Source organism: Dicentrarchus labrax, unplaced genomic scaffold (assembly GCF_905237075.1).
Source record: "Dicentrarchus labrax unplaced genomic scaffold, dlabrax2021, whole genome shotgun sequence".
Lineage (NCBI taxonomy): Eukaryota > Metazoa > Chordata > Actinopteri > Moronidae > Dicentrarchus > Dicentrarchus labrax.
In genome coordinates, this window is record NW_026136708.1 from 511,634 (window position 1) to 531,188 (window position 19,555).

The 19,555-nt window shown below is 40.0% G+C and overlaps 2 protein-coding genes across 2 annotated transcripts; both read left to right on the forward strand.

Moving 5' to 3' along the window:
* Positions 1-1,525: 1,525 nt before the first annotated feature.
* On the forward strand, positions 1,526-13,677 carry cfap206 (cilia and flagella associated protein 206). The gene is made up of 12 exons (XM_051409907.1): positions 1,526-1,719; positions 2,653-2,736; positions 3,395-3,485; positions 9,105-9,293; positions 9,722-9,883; positions 9,977-10,191; positions 10,372-10,491; positions 11,759-11,957; positions 12,106-12,246; positions 12,704-12,897; positions 13,105-13,248; positions 13,392-13,677. Exons 1-12 carry the CDS (start codon positions 1,612-1,614, stop codon positions 13,611-13,613), a joined length of 1,869 nt encoding a protein of 622 aa, XP_051265867.1. The 5' UTR covers positions 1,526-1,611; the 3' UTR covers positions 13,614-13,677.
* Positions 13,678-14,977: 1,300 nt separating this feature from the next.
* Positions 14,978-19,433, forward strand: LOC127368775 (xaa-Arg dipeptidase-like). Its single transcript, XM_051409939.1, has 7 exons — positions 14,978-15,520; positions 16,195-16,343; positions 16,502-16,644; positions 16,722-16,876; positions 16,980-17,115; positions 17,507-17,614; positions 17,976-19,433. Exons 1-7 carry the CDS (start codon positions 15,113-15,115, stop codon positions 18,158-18,160), a joined length of 1,284 nt encoding a protein of 427 aa, XP_051265899.1. The 5' UTR covers positions 14,978-15,112; the 3' UTR covers positions 18,161-19,433.
* The last annotated feature ends 122 nt before the right edge of the window (positions 19,434-19,555 follow it).

Sequence of the window (19,555 nt, forward strand, 5' to 3'; positions counted from 1 at the left end):
TGGACTCATTTTAGACTCAGTGATGAGTTCAATGAAAAAAGACGTGAAGATTTGAAAAGAAAACAATGTATTGATTTCTAATGCCACTTCCAAGCAAATATGTGATTGTGATTAAATCAGCATATATTTCTGCCACCCCTTAAAGTCTCCATGCCACCCTCTAGACACCCCATTCATATTTTAATGTGTAGGTAGCACTCTTCCTCATTTAACTGCTAAGTAAACTTCATTTCAGTGAATAAATACTATGGTGGTAATTTGTCACTGAACTCTGGTGTGCAGTGTTTGTGCCTCTATAGACTTTAAATGTTTTTGTACTTGTGTGACAAACCATTTATTCAGCTGCATGTGCTTCCCTGTGCTCTTTGTCTCTTTTCCTCCTCTGTTTCCTGTAGCTCTGCCCAGGTGTGCTACAGCTGGTAGTTAAATGAGGTGCACCTGGCCTGGGATTGAGGCGCTGAAGAGCTGCAGTGCCAGCATCAGAAGAGAGAGGCTTTTAGCTCGGGAACTGCTGCTGTTACTGCCTCTCGGCCTGGGACTGACAGTCTTGATCTAGTGTCCTGGTTGTTTGTGAGGTATGACTCAGCTCATGACCTTTACTCTGGTACTGAGGACTAAATTGTGTGTAGTAAAGGCCTTACTAAGTGGGTTTACACAAGAATAAGATTCATTGTAAAATATAAGTGTAGGTTGATAATCACCTGCTGAATTGTGCTTAAGTCTAATGTAGTAATACAGTATGACCACCTTTACTTCCTCTACCCCTGTACAACACAAACAGACAGCAGTGCACTGTATGCAAAAGACCTTCTCTGATAGATTGACTTATTTTGGTGTTTATGTACTTTGTCATGTTTGGCAGTATGATTTCCATGTATTGCAGACATTCTTGACTTTATCTTTACAGAAAAAGTTCCTATAGTGTGTTATTAGTGTAGTTATTATTTAAACTGTGTTCTGATAGTTAATTGACCTTCCTTTTTTCCCCCAATACCAGAAACAAGCAACATGATCGTAGAGTATTATACAAACACTAAACTGATATTTTAAATAAAAAATGTTTCGTTATTATTTAGTTTTTTCATTATTATATCTATTGTATTTATTTTATTTTCATCTTACTCAGCACATTTGTCTACCTATATATTATTTTTGTTATCAGCTGTCTTGCATAGACCTTTTTCACAGCAGCCATGGATCTGTTCCGTTTAGTGTAGCAGAGCCTCTCCAGTGAGCCAACATGCACAATAGCAGCACTCACACTGACTCAAATGTCAGGTTTGACCTGAATGGAAGAGAACCCTAATCAGTATCATTGGTAACAACACCTGTATTTGTTTACCCTACGATTTCATGTCAAAATGGCTGCTGTGAAAAAGGTCTAGTTGTTTGCTGAGCGAATTTACAAAAAAGAAATGAAACACTGAACTGTAGCAACTGACAGTTTATCATTGGGACTGTAGCGCGCTCTAGTGGACACTGTCACGTTACACAGCCCTGCTTGATACATGGTTACTATGGCAACTAGTTAGCAACAGTCCGCTGTGGGTAGGTTAGCCGGATCGGTGCCCGTTATTTGGAGTTGAGAAAAGTTTGTTGGTGTCGGTGAAAATGTCTCGAACTCACGCAGAAAGCGTTATTAAGAACATCATCGGTGAGATAGTGCAGCAGTGTGCAGTGAGGGGACACACTGTGTCCGACACTCTGGTGGCTTTCATGGTCAGTATCAAGCTAACCGCTAGCCAGTTACCGGTAGCTAACGCTAGCTGGGTGCTAAACTGTCAGACCCCAGTTAAATGAAAATAACATACAGCTAGCAACTATACTAACGTTGAGTTACTCTGATATAACGTTACTGTAACGTTAGTACACTAATCCGCCAGGGGCTAAGTTAATATGTGTTATAATACAAAATGACATTCGAAGGACTCAGCTTAGTTTACGTTAGTTTCAGTTTATTTAAAGTATAGATTAAAATATATAAATATAATCACTTTAAGAAAATAAAACAAAGAAATACAATATAGATAGAAATGCACAATTATTTTACAGATAAAATAATTCTTTCAATGTTTGTATATTTCTGTACAGTTCTTCGCTCTGCCATATTGTACATTACTGTCTTTTTATATTGGTATATATTGGCTCCTTTCATTGGCTCTATTTTTATCTTTGTATTTTTCTATGCTTAATTGTTATGCACCAACTTACCAAGGCAAATCCCTTGTATGTGAAAACCTACTTGGCAATAAACCTGACTGTGCCAAAAGAAATTTGACAAACCAAATCACTCCTCCTGTACAGCACTTTGGTCAACTTTGGTTGTTTTTAAAGTGCTTAACAAATAAAGTTGGATTGGATTGGATTGGATCAAATACTTATGAACAAATAATTTAAAGCTGCAGTAGGTAACTTTCTATATATTTTTGAATTATAAAGATATTGTGTGATTTGCCAAAAACTTTCCTACTGGAGCTTTAAGAATTCATTTGAAACTTTGTAAAATTGCATGAAAGCTGCTACACGTCCATTTAAACCAGACAGGCCACAAAAATAAGGTAACTGAACTACAAAGTATATACAAAGTGATAACAAAAATGATGTATTCATAACTTTTTGTATAGTTGCATAATGTATGGTTGTATGGCTCAGGTGAAAGCTGTTGTGCTGGACCCAAGAAATGGGTTTAATGTTGATCGCACGCTGACCAAACAAGACGTCCAAAAACTTGAAGAGGTGAGTTTAATGTATTATAATCCCAGTGTTTCCTCTATGTTGATTTCATGCACGCCATGTTAATCCCCCACGGTAACAAAAGGGGCAGACGCACAATGAGTCCGTCCTTTTAAAACTACAAACCCCCCCTGGCTGCCGCCCACATTGCAGTTTAACAACAGTAGAACTATTCAGAGGTTATTGGGGCTGTCCAGAACTCCACATACTGTTGTGTTGATGGGCTTAATGTCAAAACGTTTGCTTTCCAAGTCATTAACCACCCCCCCCCCCCCCCCCCCCCCCCCGTTTGTTTTTTTTTTTTTTTTTTTTTTTTTTTTTTTTTTTTTTCTCCCTCCTTTTTTTTTTTTATTTTTTTTAAATTTTTTAAATTTTTATTTTTTTTTTTTTTTTGGTTGGGGGGTTTTTTTTTTTTTTTTTTTTATTTTTTTTTTGGGGGGGGGGGGGGGGGGGGGGGGGGGGGTTTTGGGGGGGCCCCCCCCCCCCTCAAAAAAAATCCTAGAGGAAACACTGAATATTTTACATAATCCCCCTTCTAATTAAACTCTAAATACAGTACACAGTGGTAGCAAGGGCCCTGCTTGAATCAACACAATGTGAACACTGACACTCAAAAGTACATTGGTTTGTTTCTGATCTCCAACTGCATTGTTTCTTGCAGCTCTGTCTGGATAAGCTGATGGAAAAGTGCAGCCCGTCCCTCGACACAATCAAAATGCAAGTGTATTTTGATATGAATTACACCTCCCGACGTAAGTGTCACTGTGTGAAAATACATTCTAATCCCCTCTGTTCCTAAAGTGAGGAATATACCGAACTCTCTTTAGGATGGAATCAAAACTGATTACCACAAATGTATTGTCATGTCAGAGGGCCTGGCTTGAGTTTAGGCCTGCAACTAACAACTGTTTTCATTCTTAATGATTGTTTGCAATCAATCTATCAATTACATGATCGATTAACAACTGTTTATTCTATAAAATAGTGAGAAATGCCCATGATAAATATGGAGGACTGAAAGTGCCACAATTAAATAAATAAATACACCATTAAATAATTACTTAAATGTGTCATTCATTAATTAAAATTGGAATTAAATACATAAATGTAACTGCACATCAAGCCAAGACAAATCAATTCCAGATAATGGATCGATGCAGAGCTAGTGAACACATTCCAATACACTGGGTGGCGCTATTGGACTACTTCTTCTAAATCTGCAGTCACTCTGTGGTCAATATCTTGGTCAGAAAGTGCGGAAATAACTCCAAGAACTTCAATAAGTTCCTCTGCTTTACTCGCTACATGCTCTGGGTCAGCAGCTCCTGCTTCCACATCCTCTGCTAAGTCTAAAAATAAAATAAAGTGTTTAACTTTGAAAACTAAAGTGTAGCAGCAGCTTGAGTTTCCCTTTTTCTTTGTTAACTGTTTCATATCTTGATAAACAGTCTCAACAAATTTTATAAATGAATATCAACACATCTTTACAATTGAACAGTTTCTCTTTCTTTCCCTTTTATATCTTTCTATACACTTTCTGTTGTTCAGTGAGAGAATTGAGCTCTAACCTCTCTCCCTCGTTGGGCAGTGAATGAATGGGTCAGGATCAGTGTTGGTCATCTTACTTTAAAAAAGTAATTAGTTATAGTTACAAATTACTTTAGTAACTCAGTTACCACATTGTAAAAGTAATTAGTTACTTAGCAAAGTAACTGTGACGTTATTTTTTATGGTCTATAATTACATTCTATAACATCTTCTATAACATAAAATATGTTTATAATCACTGAATAAAGAATAAAACACTATATACAGTATTTTAGAACATTTGGTATTTATTTGAACTCAATAGATTGCAGCCGGCCATATGCATAGAAATAAAAATATATACAAAATAAATATTGAAAATAAAATTCACATGTTACGTAAACATTCTTCCTTTAACTTCAGTAAGCCAGTAGTAGTGTCGGTACTTCCAGTTTGATATAGCTACCTTTGAATTTTCCTAGCTCGTCGCCATTGTCTCTGTCTTGGCATCCGCCCACCCAGCCAATCATCATCGCATTTGCAACGGTGTCATTATCACCACCCTGCCCTCTCCCGGCAGCTGATGTGTGGCTGTCAGAAAGCCTGACACTGCTGCGCTTCATTCAACCACATTGTAGGAACGCAAGTAACGCGCCACATTCTCAGTAACGGTAACGGCGTTGCAACAATGGGAAAAGTACTTAATTAGATTACCCCGTTACTGAAAAAATAACGCCGCTAGTAACGCCGTTATACTTAAACGCCGTTACTCCCAACACTGGTCAGGATGCTGGTTGACTGATCATATTGGGATCTGATCCTGCTTATTTTCTGTGACCTTGTTCAGACTTGAGTGGGTATGTTTGATGAAAACTTTGTGTTTTGTCTCATAGTGGCGTTTCACACTGGCACTTTTAATCAGCGCCGCGGTCTCTGAACATGAGACACACTGGTTATGTGCTCCCAGTGGGAAGAATGAATATGAATGAATCTGTCCATTAAAAGCTCGATTTTCTATCCACTTTTCTCTTCTTAGAGAGCGCCATAAATCTTCTGTTGTCTCGCGCTCACTCATCTCTCCGTTTCCTCTCCATGTATCTGTGACTTCTCTTTCCGTCTGTCTCTCCTCTCTCATCGCTCTCATCTCTGTATTCAGTCGCGCTGTTTAAACAGATTTGATTGGCTGAGCAGCATCACGTGGGATGGCTTAACTAGCATGCGATTGGTCTGTGAGCTTCCTGATCTGCTAAACAAATACCGTAAAGACAGAGCCCGTCTACGGAGAGCCTGGCCACTCTCTATTAAGTCCCATTGTACCGAATACTGGTTGCAGTTCCACCAGAGTTCCACTGGGGGCGATCACCCATGAGTGCAGAATGAATGGGAGCAGATGGAGCTAGACGGCTAAATTTGTCTCTTTCACCTGATTGTCGTTGAGAAATCTCAGATGTGATTGTAGTTTTTGCAAGTTCAAAAGTTGAATGAAAGAGTTCTTATGTCCTTTCGATTTCTTACAGGACGAGTTGTTGTTGACCATAACACGCTAGCATTCTGCTAATGAACGCTGATTGGTCAGTGAAGGACTGATTACGACCAGAGATCTCGCTTGATGGCATTGTGGCATCCGAAGCGGGACCACAATGTTAAGGCGGATTTTTTCGCCCAAGTTCTTTTTTTTAAGCAACTTTTTTTGGGTTGCTGGCACTTTTATCTGCCTATCGTTATGTCTGTGTTGTCGATGCCTCGAGAGAAAAGGAAGTGCAGAGTGCTGAAGCACAAAGTGACTTGAGGCTTGCCATAAAGCAGTATCTCTGGCCGTACGATGTGTATGACGTCACTGACATTTTAAAAGACTAAGAAAATAAGTGACAAAGTGATAAAAATCTAACACCCAGCAATGTGTAATTTCTTTGCATCCCCTTTCGAATGCAACATTCAAATTACTAGACAAAAAATTATATCCTGAGAAAAGTGGATTTTGAGGTTATAGCTCCATAGAGCTCCATTCATTCTGCACTCATCCTGTGAGCGCCCTCACATGGAGCCAGAGGGGAGTATACCAAGAGTGGAACTTCTCCCCTTATTAGACATTCTCTGGTAAAGACTAAAAAAGCTGTGCTGGTTAAAATAGAAGCTCCCCATCAAAATTTAGAATCCTCAATAATGAATTGATTATAGGTCTGGGTCCGCATAGGACGGTGTCTGGGTCCAGACTCACCTGTTAGCGACCTCTGCCCTAGAAACTTCATGAAGATCTTCCTGGCACTCTACTTCAGACCAAAGCAATGGATCAGGCTAGATTCGCATTGGCCCCACCCACTGAGTTTGATGGCTGGCTTTGACAGTTTTAAGTAATTCATGAAGCACTGCAACGCAGGACCATGAAATGTAAATGTAAATAGTGAAATAATTATATATGTATTTTACATAAAATGAAACGGTATTTGAATTAATTAATGACACATTTAATATCATATTTATGTATTTAATTCCAATTTTAATTAATGAATGACACATTTAAGTAATTATTTAGTGGTGTATTTATTTATTTAATTGTGGCACTTTCAGTCCTCCATAGATAAATTCCTTCTCTCTTTAAAGCCTTTGTTTTGTCCAACAAACACTCTAATACCTGACCAATTTCAGTGAGGCAAAAAGCAAATCCTCACATTGGACAAACTAAAACCAGAGAATATTTGACATTTTATTTAATAAATTACTTTACAATTTACAACTAAAATTTTTTCTTGTTTTGTCTATATACCCACTGTACTATCTATTGGCAAGATGCTGAGAAAATCCAGTATCACAATATGTTTGACCAAATTCTTGTTGATGTTGGTCATGATGAAACTAAGGCTACACTTTCCAAGTCTTTGGTATGCTGCAACCTGTACAGCAGTGTTACCAACCTTTTTCTTCAAGGCAGCCCTTCTCAATGATTGAGTAAACTGACTGACATAGTTTATGAATATTTTATATTATATTTAATGTATAACAATTACAGTAGAAAACAACTAATAAACTATACAATGAACCCAAACAGTGAACACAATAATTGCAGGAAGTTTGTGTAAAATGAGTGATTTAAATTCATTTTGAGCAGTTTATTTCCTGTGAATATTGAGAGATGAGTTTTCCTGATATTTTTAGATCATATATACTTAATTTTATTTACATTTTTCTTTACAAATTCAGTGTTTTCTTCTCCCTTCTCCTTGTTCTATTAGCCTTTGAGAGAGTGAAGGCTCCGTAAATATACAGTGGTATGCAAAAGTTTGGGCACCCCTTAGGAAAATCACTGCATCAGTTTGTCACTTGCTGAGCTTTTAAAGCAGCAACTTCATTTTAACACATGTCATGCCTTATGGAAACAGAAACATCTCAGTGGTGAAATCATTTTTATTGGTCCAACAGAAACATTTTTATGTGCATTTAAACAAAAATAGGCATGTGCATAAATTTGGGCACCGCAAAGAAATAATCCCATTAATATTTAGTAGAGCCTCCTTTCGCTGCAGTAACAGCCTGTAGACGCCACCTATAGCCACAGACAAGTCCCTGAAGTCTGGCAGGGGGTATTTTGGCCCATTCCTCCATACAAAACGCCTCCAGTTCAGTCAGGTTTCTTGTCTCCATGCATAGACAGCCTGCTTCAAATCAATCCATACATTTTCAATGATGTTAGGGTCTGGGGACTGGGATGGCCATTCCAGAACATTGTACTTGTGCTTCTGCATGAATTCCTTGGTGGATTTTGAACAGTGCTTAGGATCATTGTCCTGCTGAAAAGTCCAACCCCGGCGTAGCTTCAACTTTGTGACCGACTCTTGAACATTCTTGTCAAGAATCTGCTGATACTGAAAGGAATTCATGTGGCCCTCAACTTTAACAAGGTTTCCAGTACCTGTGCTAGCCACGCAGCCCCATAACATGATGGACCCTCCACCAAATTTCACAGTAGGCAATAAGTTCTTCTCATGGAATTCAGTGTGTTAGTCTTAGTTTTTAGGTCAGTGGAGAGTTGTTTAGAGGCCACCATGTTGCCACACTCTTAAGAAAGAACCTAGGACAAGCACAGCCAGCAATTACCTGTGTGAAACAGCCTTTTTCATGATTGGTTCCACCTGTCTTTGTAATTGAAGGTCTCACAAGCTAATCAAAGTAATTTTGTGCTGCAACTGGTCAGCTATAAACCCTACAGGTCTTGAAATGAATGCGATTAAAAGGGTGCCCAAACTTTTGTACATCCCATTTTTTACATTTTATTTTATTATAATAAAACTATGTAATGCTACTCTAAGCATTTCGGTCTGGAAAACACTCAAATGTCTACATCTCTGTAGGAAAACAAATCTTGTTGCTGTGATCCTCTCTTATAAAGGTAGAGCAAATAATCATGAAATCTCAGAGGGGTGGCCAAACTTTTGCATACCACTGTAGCTTGTGTTCAGGTTTTACAAGATAAAATCTTAAATTAAAAAAAATACTTAAATAATCTAAACTAATTATATAGTTTTGTGTCACCCCTTAAAATCAAGAAGCTCGTTCAGTCTTTTTTTATCCGCTTAGAAGGAACACTTCAGACACTGAATCTGTCATACATGCCTATGTTTGGATTAATGCTCTTTTTCCACTTAAATCAATAAGCTTTAGGCAGACTGTAGCAAGCTCTGCAGCAAGGCTTTTACATCTAAAAAAGGGGAGCATATTCCACATGTTTTAGCCTTTTACCCTGACTGACTTTCTCTGTTAACGTTTAAAGCCTATGTACACACATTTTCGAGGGAGAAACATTCTGTTATGATACAAATGTCATGCAGATATTTTGTGTGTTTGTGCAGGTGAGTTTCTGGAGGACATCCACCGGGTGTTGGAGTCCAAGCTGAGCACAGTGAGCAGAGAGATCACTGACAGCAGGGTGAAGACACGGGAGGAATTAGACGCTCTGTACCGTAAAATCATCACATACATCCTGCTGCGCTCTGCCCTGGGCTCACCTGCAGACACCAGCGCTGTGCAAGAGGCTACAGGTTTCACACTTAACTTGTGCTTTCAGTTTCTGAGCAACTATAGTCAGTGAAAGTATAGGAGTGCAGTATAGAGCAGTGGCACTTACTCTAACAACTCACAAATGATGTTCCAGTGCCCCAGACAGCTTGGGCAATGTCTTTACGAGTCTCTCTTCAAGTACCATCTTGTTAATCATTACCACAACTTCACTGGAGCCCTCACACACAATGGCAACAACACAGTGTTACATTATGCATAGGACATCACTTTAAGTCATGTCTTTCAAACATAAATACCAAATACCAAATAGTTTTTGCAATGATAACTATGATTGATAACAATGTTTACCAAGGCCAGAGACAAACGTTAAATAGCAATAGCAAGTTGTATCTGTAATTCAGTTGTATCCTGACTCTTGATCCCTCTTCCTCCTCTCCTCTGCTCCCAGCTGCCTTGCAGAGCGTCTTCCCTCACACTGAACTAGGAGCCTTTATGGCGCTCTTAAAGAGGGACAAGGAGCAGCAGCTCAGTGAACTCACAATGATTGTGACAGGGATCCGACTTTTCAACAAAGCCAGCAAGAAGGAGGAGACTGACCTCGAGGAACTGAGTACATACCAATGAGACAAGGTTATCTTCTTCACTAATGATCAGTACTCTGCATTTGGTAAGTATGGTAACTCCTTTTACATTCTCTCTGCAGTGCCTACAATTCTTAACAAGGCTCTTCCAGTCACCAGTAAAAGCATAGAAACCGAGCTGAGGGGAACTCAGAGTTTGGCGTGGAAATACACAGCCCTGCTGGAGAAGCAAACGGTCGGCAATAGTCAACCTGCAGAGTTTGACGTTCCCGTCGTCCTGCTCAGACAGGCTCTCTACAACGTCAGGCAGCACGAAGCTTTCCTCAAGATGTTATTGGTGAGTTAACAGTAGCTGGTAACTGTGCTTTCTGTAAATGTGGATTCCTTGTAGCTTACATCTATTATAATTTATGTAAGGAATGCCTATTTTTGCAGCTTATTAAGTAAAAGAGCACAAGTGAATTCATGTCTTGTTAAGTGAAATGTTCAGTAAATGTGTTTTTCCATTCACTGCCAGGCTGATGCAGGTTTATGTGCCAAACACGTTGAAATCCTGCAGACTGAGCTCTCTTCACAGATAAAGCTGCTGAGAGAAACTGTGAAGTCTAAGACAGCTGTACCCGCTGCAAAAGTGTTTGTAAGTGTTTCACAGCAGCCATTTTGACATGTAATAGCAGGGTAAACACAGATACAATAAGATTCCATTCCACCTTATTGAGCCAATAACAGTTGAGCAAGCCTTGGTCAGAACTCAGTCAGCTTTCTCCTTTCCTGTACTTAGATATGCTATGTGCTATGCCAATCTATGTTGAAAAGACACATTTTGAAGATGGCTAAAAGATAATTGTAACATATACTGTACATAGCATCAACATATAAAAGATGTAAGTTACATCTCCTCATCCTTCCACTGTACAAAAATTATGCCAAAATATACTGGATACAGCCACTGCCATCTTTCTTCTTTCGGAGGCCATACACCCGGCCTACTCCCCTTTTTATAGCTCAAATAACTAGATAAAACCAAACTGTACGGAGTTTTTTTGTTTGTCCCATCTGCTAACATGGGAGCAGCAGGCTTTATGACCTACACTGCAGTCAGCCAACAGAGGGTGATAGAGAGGTTTTGGTTTCATTTTTGGAGAGCTGTCATGTCGTCCATCTTTATATATGTCGATGGTATATAACGGCTCTCAAGTTAGCTAGCTACGTCAGTCCTTAGCTAGCTAGTTATGAATTTCCTGAAGAGCAAACCACAAGCTAACTAGCTAGCTACTCTACATTGAATGTAGGACAGTCAAGAAATCAGATACATTTATTCATCATTCATGCTGTGTAACAAAATTAAAGTTTGTTGTTCCTTCATGTTGAACACATAGCAAGAGATAATCTAATTCATGGAATAACATATCGAATCACATAAAAAGAAACAGTGTCCATTCAGTTTTCTGTGTTTGAGCACCAAGCATTATTGATGTAAACACAGAGTCCGCCTCCTCTCATCCTGTACTCTGTCGGTGTGGAACATGGTCTCGTAAAGATGTGAGCACAACAGTCTCTGATTTCCAGCCTGAGTCACATTTGGTCCAGACCGGACATTAGCCAGGAGCAGCTGTAAGTCCAAGCTGGGCCAGCATGGCTCCTATCTGGCTCTCTTCTCTCCCATCAACAGCACCCGCTGGGTGGAACATATTTGCTTTCTTTCTCAGAATGAGATCAGGAGATGGTTATCAATCCCATGTCTGTTAAGTTTCTGTGTGTTAAGTACAGAGTTGGAGTCAACGTGTGGTTAGCTTAGTAAAAAGACTGGAAGCAGGGGGGAAAGAATTGTACTGCATCTTTGATAAAATGTACTTTAGCTTTTGTTATGGCTATAGCCTCATATTCCCCATTTTGCCTTTCAGCCACTGTTCAAGACCCTGTCAAAGCTGTGGTCTGGACTTCAGGATGAGGCTGAGCTGCTGAACATCCTCAGTAACATCATGCTCAATCTGCAACCCTTTGTCGCCTCTCAGGCCAAAATGTTTTCTGAAGCTTATTTGGACAGCCTGCTCGAGGCTTCAGAGGTGAAGACAGATGAACAGAGGATGAGTGAGTCCTCAGGTACGGCTGATGAACAGATACTGCAAGCCTCTAATGAATACATTAATGAATTCCACATTCCACAAGTCTCACAAAACCGGACTCGAGAGAGAAAAACAGCTCTGAACTGAGCTTAAATGCAGTTGTTTTTCTTCATTATGCCTTTCAGATGAGCGTATTGTTCCAGCTAAGATGAAGACACAGGAATGGCTCCTGCCTGAGACAACAGGCTGCTTTAGTGAGCTGCCGTTACAATATGATGGGGTCTGTGGCTACACACTTGTGAACAGAGATGGGCTACTACTTCCAGGTACTGGGAAAGGCATTTGGCTTCCTTCTTTTTGTAATTCAAGCTTCCACATGCTTACTCAAGTCACTCTATTGATAACTTGCAACCTGACAGAAAATAAATGACTTGAAACTCAACTCGGAGTTGGAAGTTAAAGACCTGATGACAAAAAGTAGTTCTCAGTAAGTTACCTACTACAGCTTTAATATCAACATCCAATACTGTAATTCATATATATGACAGAATTCAAAGAAAAGTCCAGTCTTTAGTCTTTCTCTATATATGCATTCTGTTTAATGGGAACAATATGATGAGCATCTTAAGTGCATTCAGTTGGAATATTCAATTCAATTCAATTCAATTCAATTTTATTTGTATAGCGCCAATTCATAACAGAAGTTATCTCAGGACACTTTCAAATAGAGCAGGTCTAGACCGAACTCTTTAACATTTTAACTATTCAACACTTCTTTTGCAGGCAATCCACACATTGGAGTCCTCAAGCACAAGGAGAAGCTCTATGTTTTTAGTTCCAAAGAAGCTGCCTTGAAATTTGCCTCCACTCCAGACGACTTCATCGACGAGGTGGCAGAGAAAGCCAAGTACTCCCCTGAACTGATTCAGCTCCTTAAACTCCATCAACAGTTTTCCTGCGTCAGTCCTTACTCTGAGGTCAGCAGCTTTGTCCACGTCAAAGCACATACTTCAGTTGCATATTTTGGATCTACAATATAAGTGTAGATCACTCAGAATACATTTATTAAACTCATTATTTATTTACGTATATAGTTTCATTCATTTATTCAATGAATGGCTGACAGCACTGCACACTGCTGCCCGCCCAGAAACTTCCACCTTTGTTGCCTTGTGGTTTTGCAGATGCAGCCAGGAGAGAGTTTACTGGTGAAGCCCATTACTAAGTGTGAGAGCGGCACACAGACTGACATCCACCCAGTGGAGACAAACATCGTCAAGTCATACGAGTGGAATGAGTGGGAGCTGAGAAGAAAAGCTGTCCAACTGGTGAGCCAGAATTTACTAGATGCATTTCCATGTGATGAATCATAGTCACTGTGTAGTTTAAGGAAGATACCTTTTAACTTCTGACATGTAGAGTCTTGTTAATTTAATATCGATGCACCTTCTTTTGTATCTCATAATTGTAGGCTGATATCAGGACCAAAGTGACACACTCAACGCAAACTCAGCTGAGCCACATGAGACGGGAAAACACCACTCAAACCTGGCTGCCCAAGAATGCTGCCTGTCAGAGCAAGAGAGATGGTGAGAGTAATGTGCCCAAACCTCAGATCTACCTGGCAGGTCTAAGGGGACAGAGAGACGGACACATGGTCAAAACAAACCTAACCAGATCTGTGGACGAATAATCAAGGTGTCCAAAAAGAAAAACCCATCTGTTGTTCTGTGAAATAAATATTAATGTAAGCATGATATTGTCTGGATCTGGTAATGTAGTAGTTTCAAGCGTTCCTCACATGCATTTTTACATTGACCCGCCCCTTTTTGCTCTGTATGAGAGTTGAGCAAGCCTCGGTCAGCTTTCTCCTTTCCTGTACTGATATATGCTATGTGCTAGGCTAATCTAGGTTGAAAAGACAACCACATTTTAAAGATGGTTAAAAGTTAAAGTCATACATATTAGTCACATCTTAACTTGGGTAATGTTAGCAAATGTTAGCTGACTGGCTAACTAATGATTGATATAAATTAGCTAGCTAGTTAGATTTGATTTGCTGTCATTAGCTTTCAGATGTAACTACCGGTACCTATGGATGGATGTGGATTAGCTAGGTAGTTAGCTAGTGGTTGAACAAGACCTGAAGTCGTGGTCTTGACCTTCCCATATTTGATAATTGCTGTAGAATTTGCAGCTGCCTCACTGTGCCACATTTTTGAATAATTTATACAAAAATAATAGTCACATTTCTTTTGATTCTGGTTTCCAAAGGGAACCAGAAAGTACCGGGATGGTGTGGTAGCAGTTTGTTTAATAAAGCATACAAAGTATGATCTTGTCTTTCTGTAAGGTTTTATTCAAGTCATCCATGAATGGTGTCATGCAACCGTCACACACTCTCGTATGTGAAAGTCTGAAAGAGCCAAGATTGTAAGAAGCAGTATGGTTTTATCCCTGTTGGAGCGTCACTCTAACACAGTTACACATTCCTGAGTTCTGGGACAGTAAACAGACAGATAGTGTGGTGAGATGATCATGTCCTTGGCTTTTTAGTGAAGTCTCAACATCCCGCTGTTTACTTGGACATAGAGTGCAGTTGGAAACAGGGCTAAAGGTTGTATGCATATAAAAGCCTCTTTAACAGTTGTGTATGGTTTTACAATGAGCAGGTCAAAGGATTGTATAGGTTCTTAAAAATTGCCATTACCATGGTGATACTTGATTGAAATCAAATTAACTTTCTTCTAAAGGCAGCCATTGTGAGGTTCAAACTGCCAGCAGCAGCTCACTCATTGGTGTTTCATATACATCAGTGTATGTAGAAGCATTGGAGGACCACATCTTACAATTCATAACAAAAATGATCTCAGGACACTTTTCAAATAGCAGGAGTAAGTCTAGACCATACTCCTAAAAAAACAAAAACATAATTGTAAACACAAACCTAGACTGTTCGTGTGTGTGTGTGTGTGTGTGTGTGTGTGTGTGTGTGTGTGTGTGTGTGTGTGTGTGTGTGTGTGTGTGTGTGTGTGTGTAAGCTATTTTGAAACAGATTTAGCCTTTGTGCTGTGGGCGGCGTTTACTGTAACTTGATAATACTGCAGTCAGCGGCTGTGAGACACACAGTTACACTGTGAATGCCAAAGTTCATGGTCATAAACAAATCTAACTCTCTGTAAAGTGATCAAGATGTCGGACAGAGCAGACTTACTGCTGGAGCTGAAACGGAGAGTTGGCTGCTGTATAGACGAAGCCAAAGCAAAGCTCCATGAGCTCAGTAAGGACATATGGGGCTGTCCGGAGCTGGCTTATGAGGAAACCAGGTCTCATGACAGACTGGTGGCGTTTTTTAGTCAGGAGGAGGGCTGGAAGGTCGACAGTCACTTCAAACTGGAGACAGCATTTCGAGCCACTTGGGGAGCTGGAGGAGGCGGCGAGCAGCAGGTCAACATGGGCTTCCTGTGTGAGTACGATGCCCTGCCTGGTATTGGACACGCGTGTGGACACAACCTGATAGCTGAGGTTGGAGCTGCTGCGGCTCTGGGGCTCAAATCTGTGCTCGAGACCACAGAGAAGAAGCTCCCTGTGGGGGTGCAGGTAGGATAGCTACACAGTGTTCAGTTCATGTTTGGGAAAGTTGTTTATTTGTGAAGTTTGGTTGTTTGTCAATTTGACAATTACAACCTGGAGATGTGAGTCTGAACAAGTAGTGCAGGTCAAAGGACAAATTTTGACCACTGGGCACTGAGGCCAAACTCTAAACATCATGGGTAATTACAGCTAGACTGGGTCAAAATGTCGTGCTTAAACTGCGGACCTTCAGCTTGATTTTCAGGCTGTTTCGAGAAATTGTTGACATGTTTATACATATTCCCCCAATTTTAGGGGACAAAAATGTGTTTTGACATGAAATAGTAGGGTAAACACAGGTGTTACAAATGATACTAATTCTGTTCTGTTCCATTTAGTGTAGCAGAGCCTTTCCAGTGAGTCAACATGCACAATAGCAGCACCCAGTATCATTTCTAACACCTGTGTTTACCCTACTGTGCCATGTTAAAATGTACTTTATGGACTAAAACATGTAAAAACTGCTATTACCCTGGTTGAGTTGCAAAGGGCCAGTGTGAACCTGAACCAAAAACAAAATGCATAGTCAGACTATGGCTCACTGTAATTCAGACTAAAAAGAGAAAAATGTTGTGCGTCCAACTCCTGCCACTAACTCATACACACTTAGAATCCAACGCATGCTGGACCTGTCTCCACAGGTGACGGTGCTGGGGACCCCGGCTGAGGAGGACGGTGGAGGTAAAATTGACATGTTAATAGAGGGAGCCTTTGATGGCCTCGATGTGGTGTTTATGGCCCACCCATCAAAAGAGGATGCCACATACCTTCCCTGTGTGGCAGAGCACGAGTAAGTTTATTACACGCAAACGTCCTGTATGAATATTTTTGTTGTGTGTGCTGAATAGTGTCAAACCATTGGCAGGAGTGTAAAACTCCACAGAGAACCTTTTAGTGCCCTCTGTATAGAAGCAGAGACTGAAGTGTGATCTGCCTTACGTTTTCCAGTGTAACCATAAAGTATCATGGTAAGGCGTCTCATGCCTCGGCCTACCCCTGGGAGGGAATCAATGCGCTGGATGCAGCTGTGCTGTGCTACAACAACCTGTCTGTGCTGAGGCAGCAGATGAAGCCAGATTGGAGAGTTCATGGTGAACTGAACATCTGTACCTAAGTCATGCGCCGAGGAGTTCACTGAGCCTGGGTTAAATCCTGTTGTGTTGTGCAGGTATCATAAAGCATGGGGGAGTGAAACCAAACATCATCCCTGCCTACACTGAGCTGGAGTACTACCTGAGAACTCCCTCACGTACTGAGCTTCCCGTCCTAAAGGCAAAAGCTGAGATGTGCTTTAGATCGGCTGCTGTGGCAACTGGCTGTGAGGTAAACACACAGTGCAGTGACATTCAAATTAAGCAATAAGCCCGAGGAGGGTGTGTTTTACAGTCATTTTAGAACAGCTAAGAAATCAAAATCACTCTTTCAGGTTGAAGTAGAGTTTGCAAGAAATAAATATGACAACATGCTGCGCAACGCTGCACTGGAGGAGCTGTACAAGAAGAACGGCAAGGCTCTGGGGATGGACTTCACCACAGATGAAGATGTTCTAAATAATGAATCTGGTACGTGTGCTTCCTCTGTTGATGTCAAAGAACAGTTAGGAATTAAGAGGCGACTGAAATATGTAGGAGTGGACAGTGTCACACACAAGGACTCAGTTTCAACTTTATAATATAATGGCATGGTGAACAGAATTTGTATTAAGACCACTGTGGATATCTTAGTAGGTCCTAGTTTTATTAACAAGTACAGTTCTTCATCTTACATGAGCTGCAGGCTCATATATCATGATCTATTCTATCTCTTAACAAACATTAGTTGTGGGTACCTTCTACTAAATTTAGTTAAAGAAAGCAAGTAAGGATAGTTGTCAGAATGTTTAAATATTACTTGCATGATGCCCCTCTTGACTCCCTCTGTTCAACTCACTTTTTCTCCTCTTGTTGTCTTCAGGCTCCACAGATTTTGGCAATGTGACGTTTGTTGTTCCCGGCATCCATCCATACTTCTACATTGGTTCTAATGCTTTGAACCACACAGAGGAATACACTGTTGCTGCTGGTATGTTCGACCCTCTGGGATTAAGGAAGAGTCAATTCTTACCTTAATCCTGAATCCAAGTTTTAACAGCCCTTTAAACTTGTGGGGTTCAGCATTTTGGTCCCCACATAGCTGTCAGACCCTATAAGTATAGTAGGTTCCTGATTTCTGGACCCCACAAATATAGTAAAACAAGTCCCCACACACACACACACACACATTGCAACTACTAGGGCCCTTTAGACTTTAGACCCTTTAAACTTGACACTTGACCATGATAATATATGAAGATATTGAAATTAAAACCATATTGCCTTTTGGTTTGAAAACGACCAGTGTCTGATATTTGTTTGTATGACTGACTGTGTATCTGGGACTCCAGGTGATGACAGAGCTCAGTTCTTCACCCTGAGGACGGCAAAGGCTCTGGCCATGACGGCCCTGGATGTACTGCTGCAGCCAGAGCTGCTGCAGAGGGTGAAACAGGAGTTCACTGAGGCCAAACTGAAGGAGGACAGGAAGCAGACAGGAGGAGAGCACACAGAGCACTGTGCTAAACACTGTTGATCCTTCCTGCACATGGACTACAGACTCTGGAAGTTCCTGTTGTCAAATGCAGCATCCAGGGCTCAAGAGTACTTTACTACATTTGAGCCTTTTTATTACAATCATTTCATTATGAACGTGTATGAATGTTCTTTACTGTGGAGGCAGGAAGCTGCTGTTGATGATGTATCTGTGTTGTTTTTGTTGCCCTGATAGAAATTTACTTTCACTAACTGGTTAAACTGAGAAATCCTTCTTTAATTAACCCTTTCTATTACCCAACTGTTGAAAAATATCAACTGACTTTTTGGAGCATTTTATCTGTCCGAACCGCATCACTCTGCCCATTTCTACTAGTAAGCAAGGACATTCAGATTATTCTTGTAGGTGCACTCTTTGATGATGATTTATGAGACTGAAAAGAATGAATGAACAATGAATAATGTAACCGTGACTTCAACTATTCAGTTGGATCTTGTTAGTCAAGACAGATGCATTGGAAAAATGCATACTGAAGATACTGAAGTGGGTCATATCAAAATCAACCGACTGACCACTCTTTGTTCTTATATGGCTGCACAATATGGCATCTCCTCATTAAGAAGAACTATGGGAAGTAAAAAAGAAAAAGCTAATGATGCCACAAAGATAGAAAAATACCACAAAACAGAAGGACGATAATTATGAGAAAAAGATTCATAAAAATGTTATCATAAAAAAAGTGAATAAAAAATCACTTATTTACTGCTGAGTTGCTTACGTTGATAGACTTTATTTGCTACAGAGGAAAGAGGTGAGAGGAGAACATAAGGCAATTTAAGGTTTCGTACGATTTCCAAGAACTTCAATATATAAATGAATACCTATTAATTAATGCTACACAACTAAATAATATATAGTAAATAATATTTTGTTATTTATGTATTTATTTATCCATCTGCACAATTCCTAAAAGAATTTTACTATAAGTTCAATAAACTACATTTTATATTCAGTATTGAGTATTGAGAACCACTGTTCTAACATACAGATCCTGCCCCTACGTGTTACACTTTTATAGAATGGCCATTCTATCCTCCTGGTTCTATTGACATTCACCTGTCTATATTTTTTCATTCTCCAATTCAAACAGGACAACAATTTGACCCTTTTTTAAATTTTGTTTTCAAGTGTTTTTCTTATATCTTCGGTTTCAAAGGAAGAAACTAACTGCCAGAATGTACACTTTTGTTTTGTTTTTGTATCACGGATTATCCGACCCAAGTTGTAATAAACCAAAATGAAGAACTCTTAACCGTCCCTCCAGGAAGTTGCGATGTTGCGATCACAACACAAATTCAACCAGTCCCTGTGAATTCTGCCCTGCCCTGATTATTTTCACCTGTGTCTCCTTATCCTTCCTCTCAGCTGTGTATT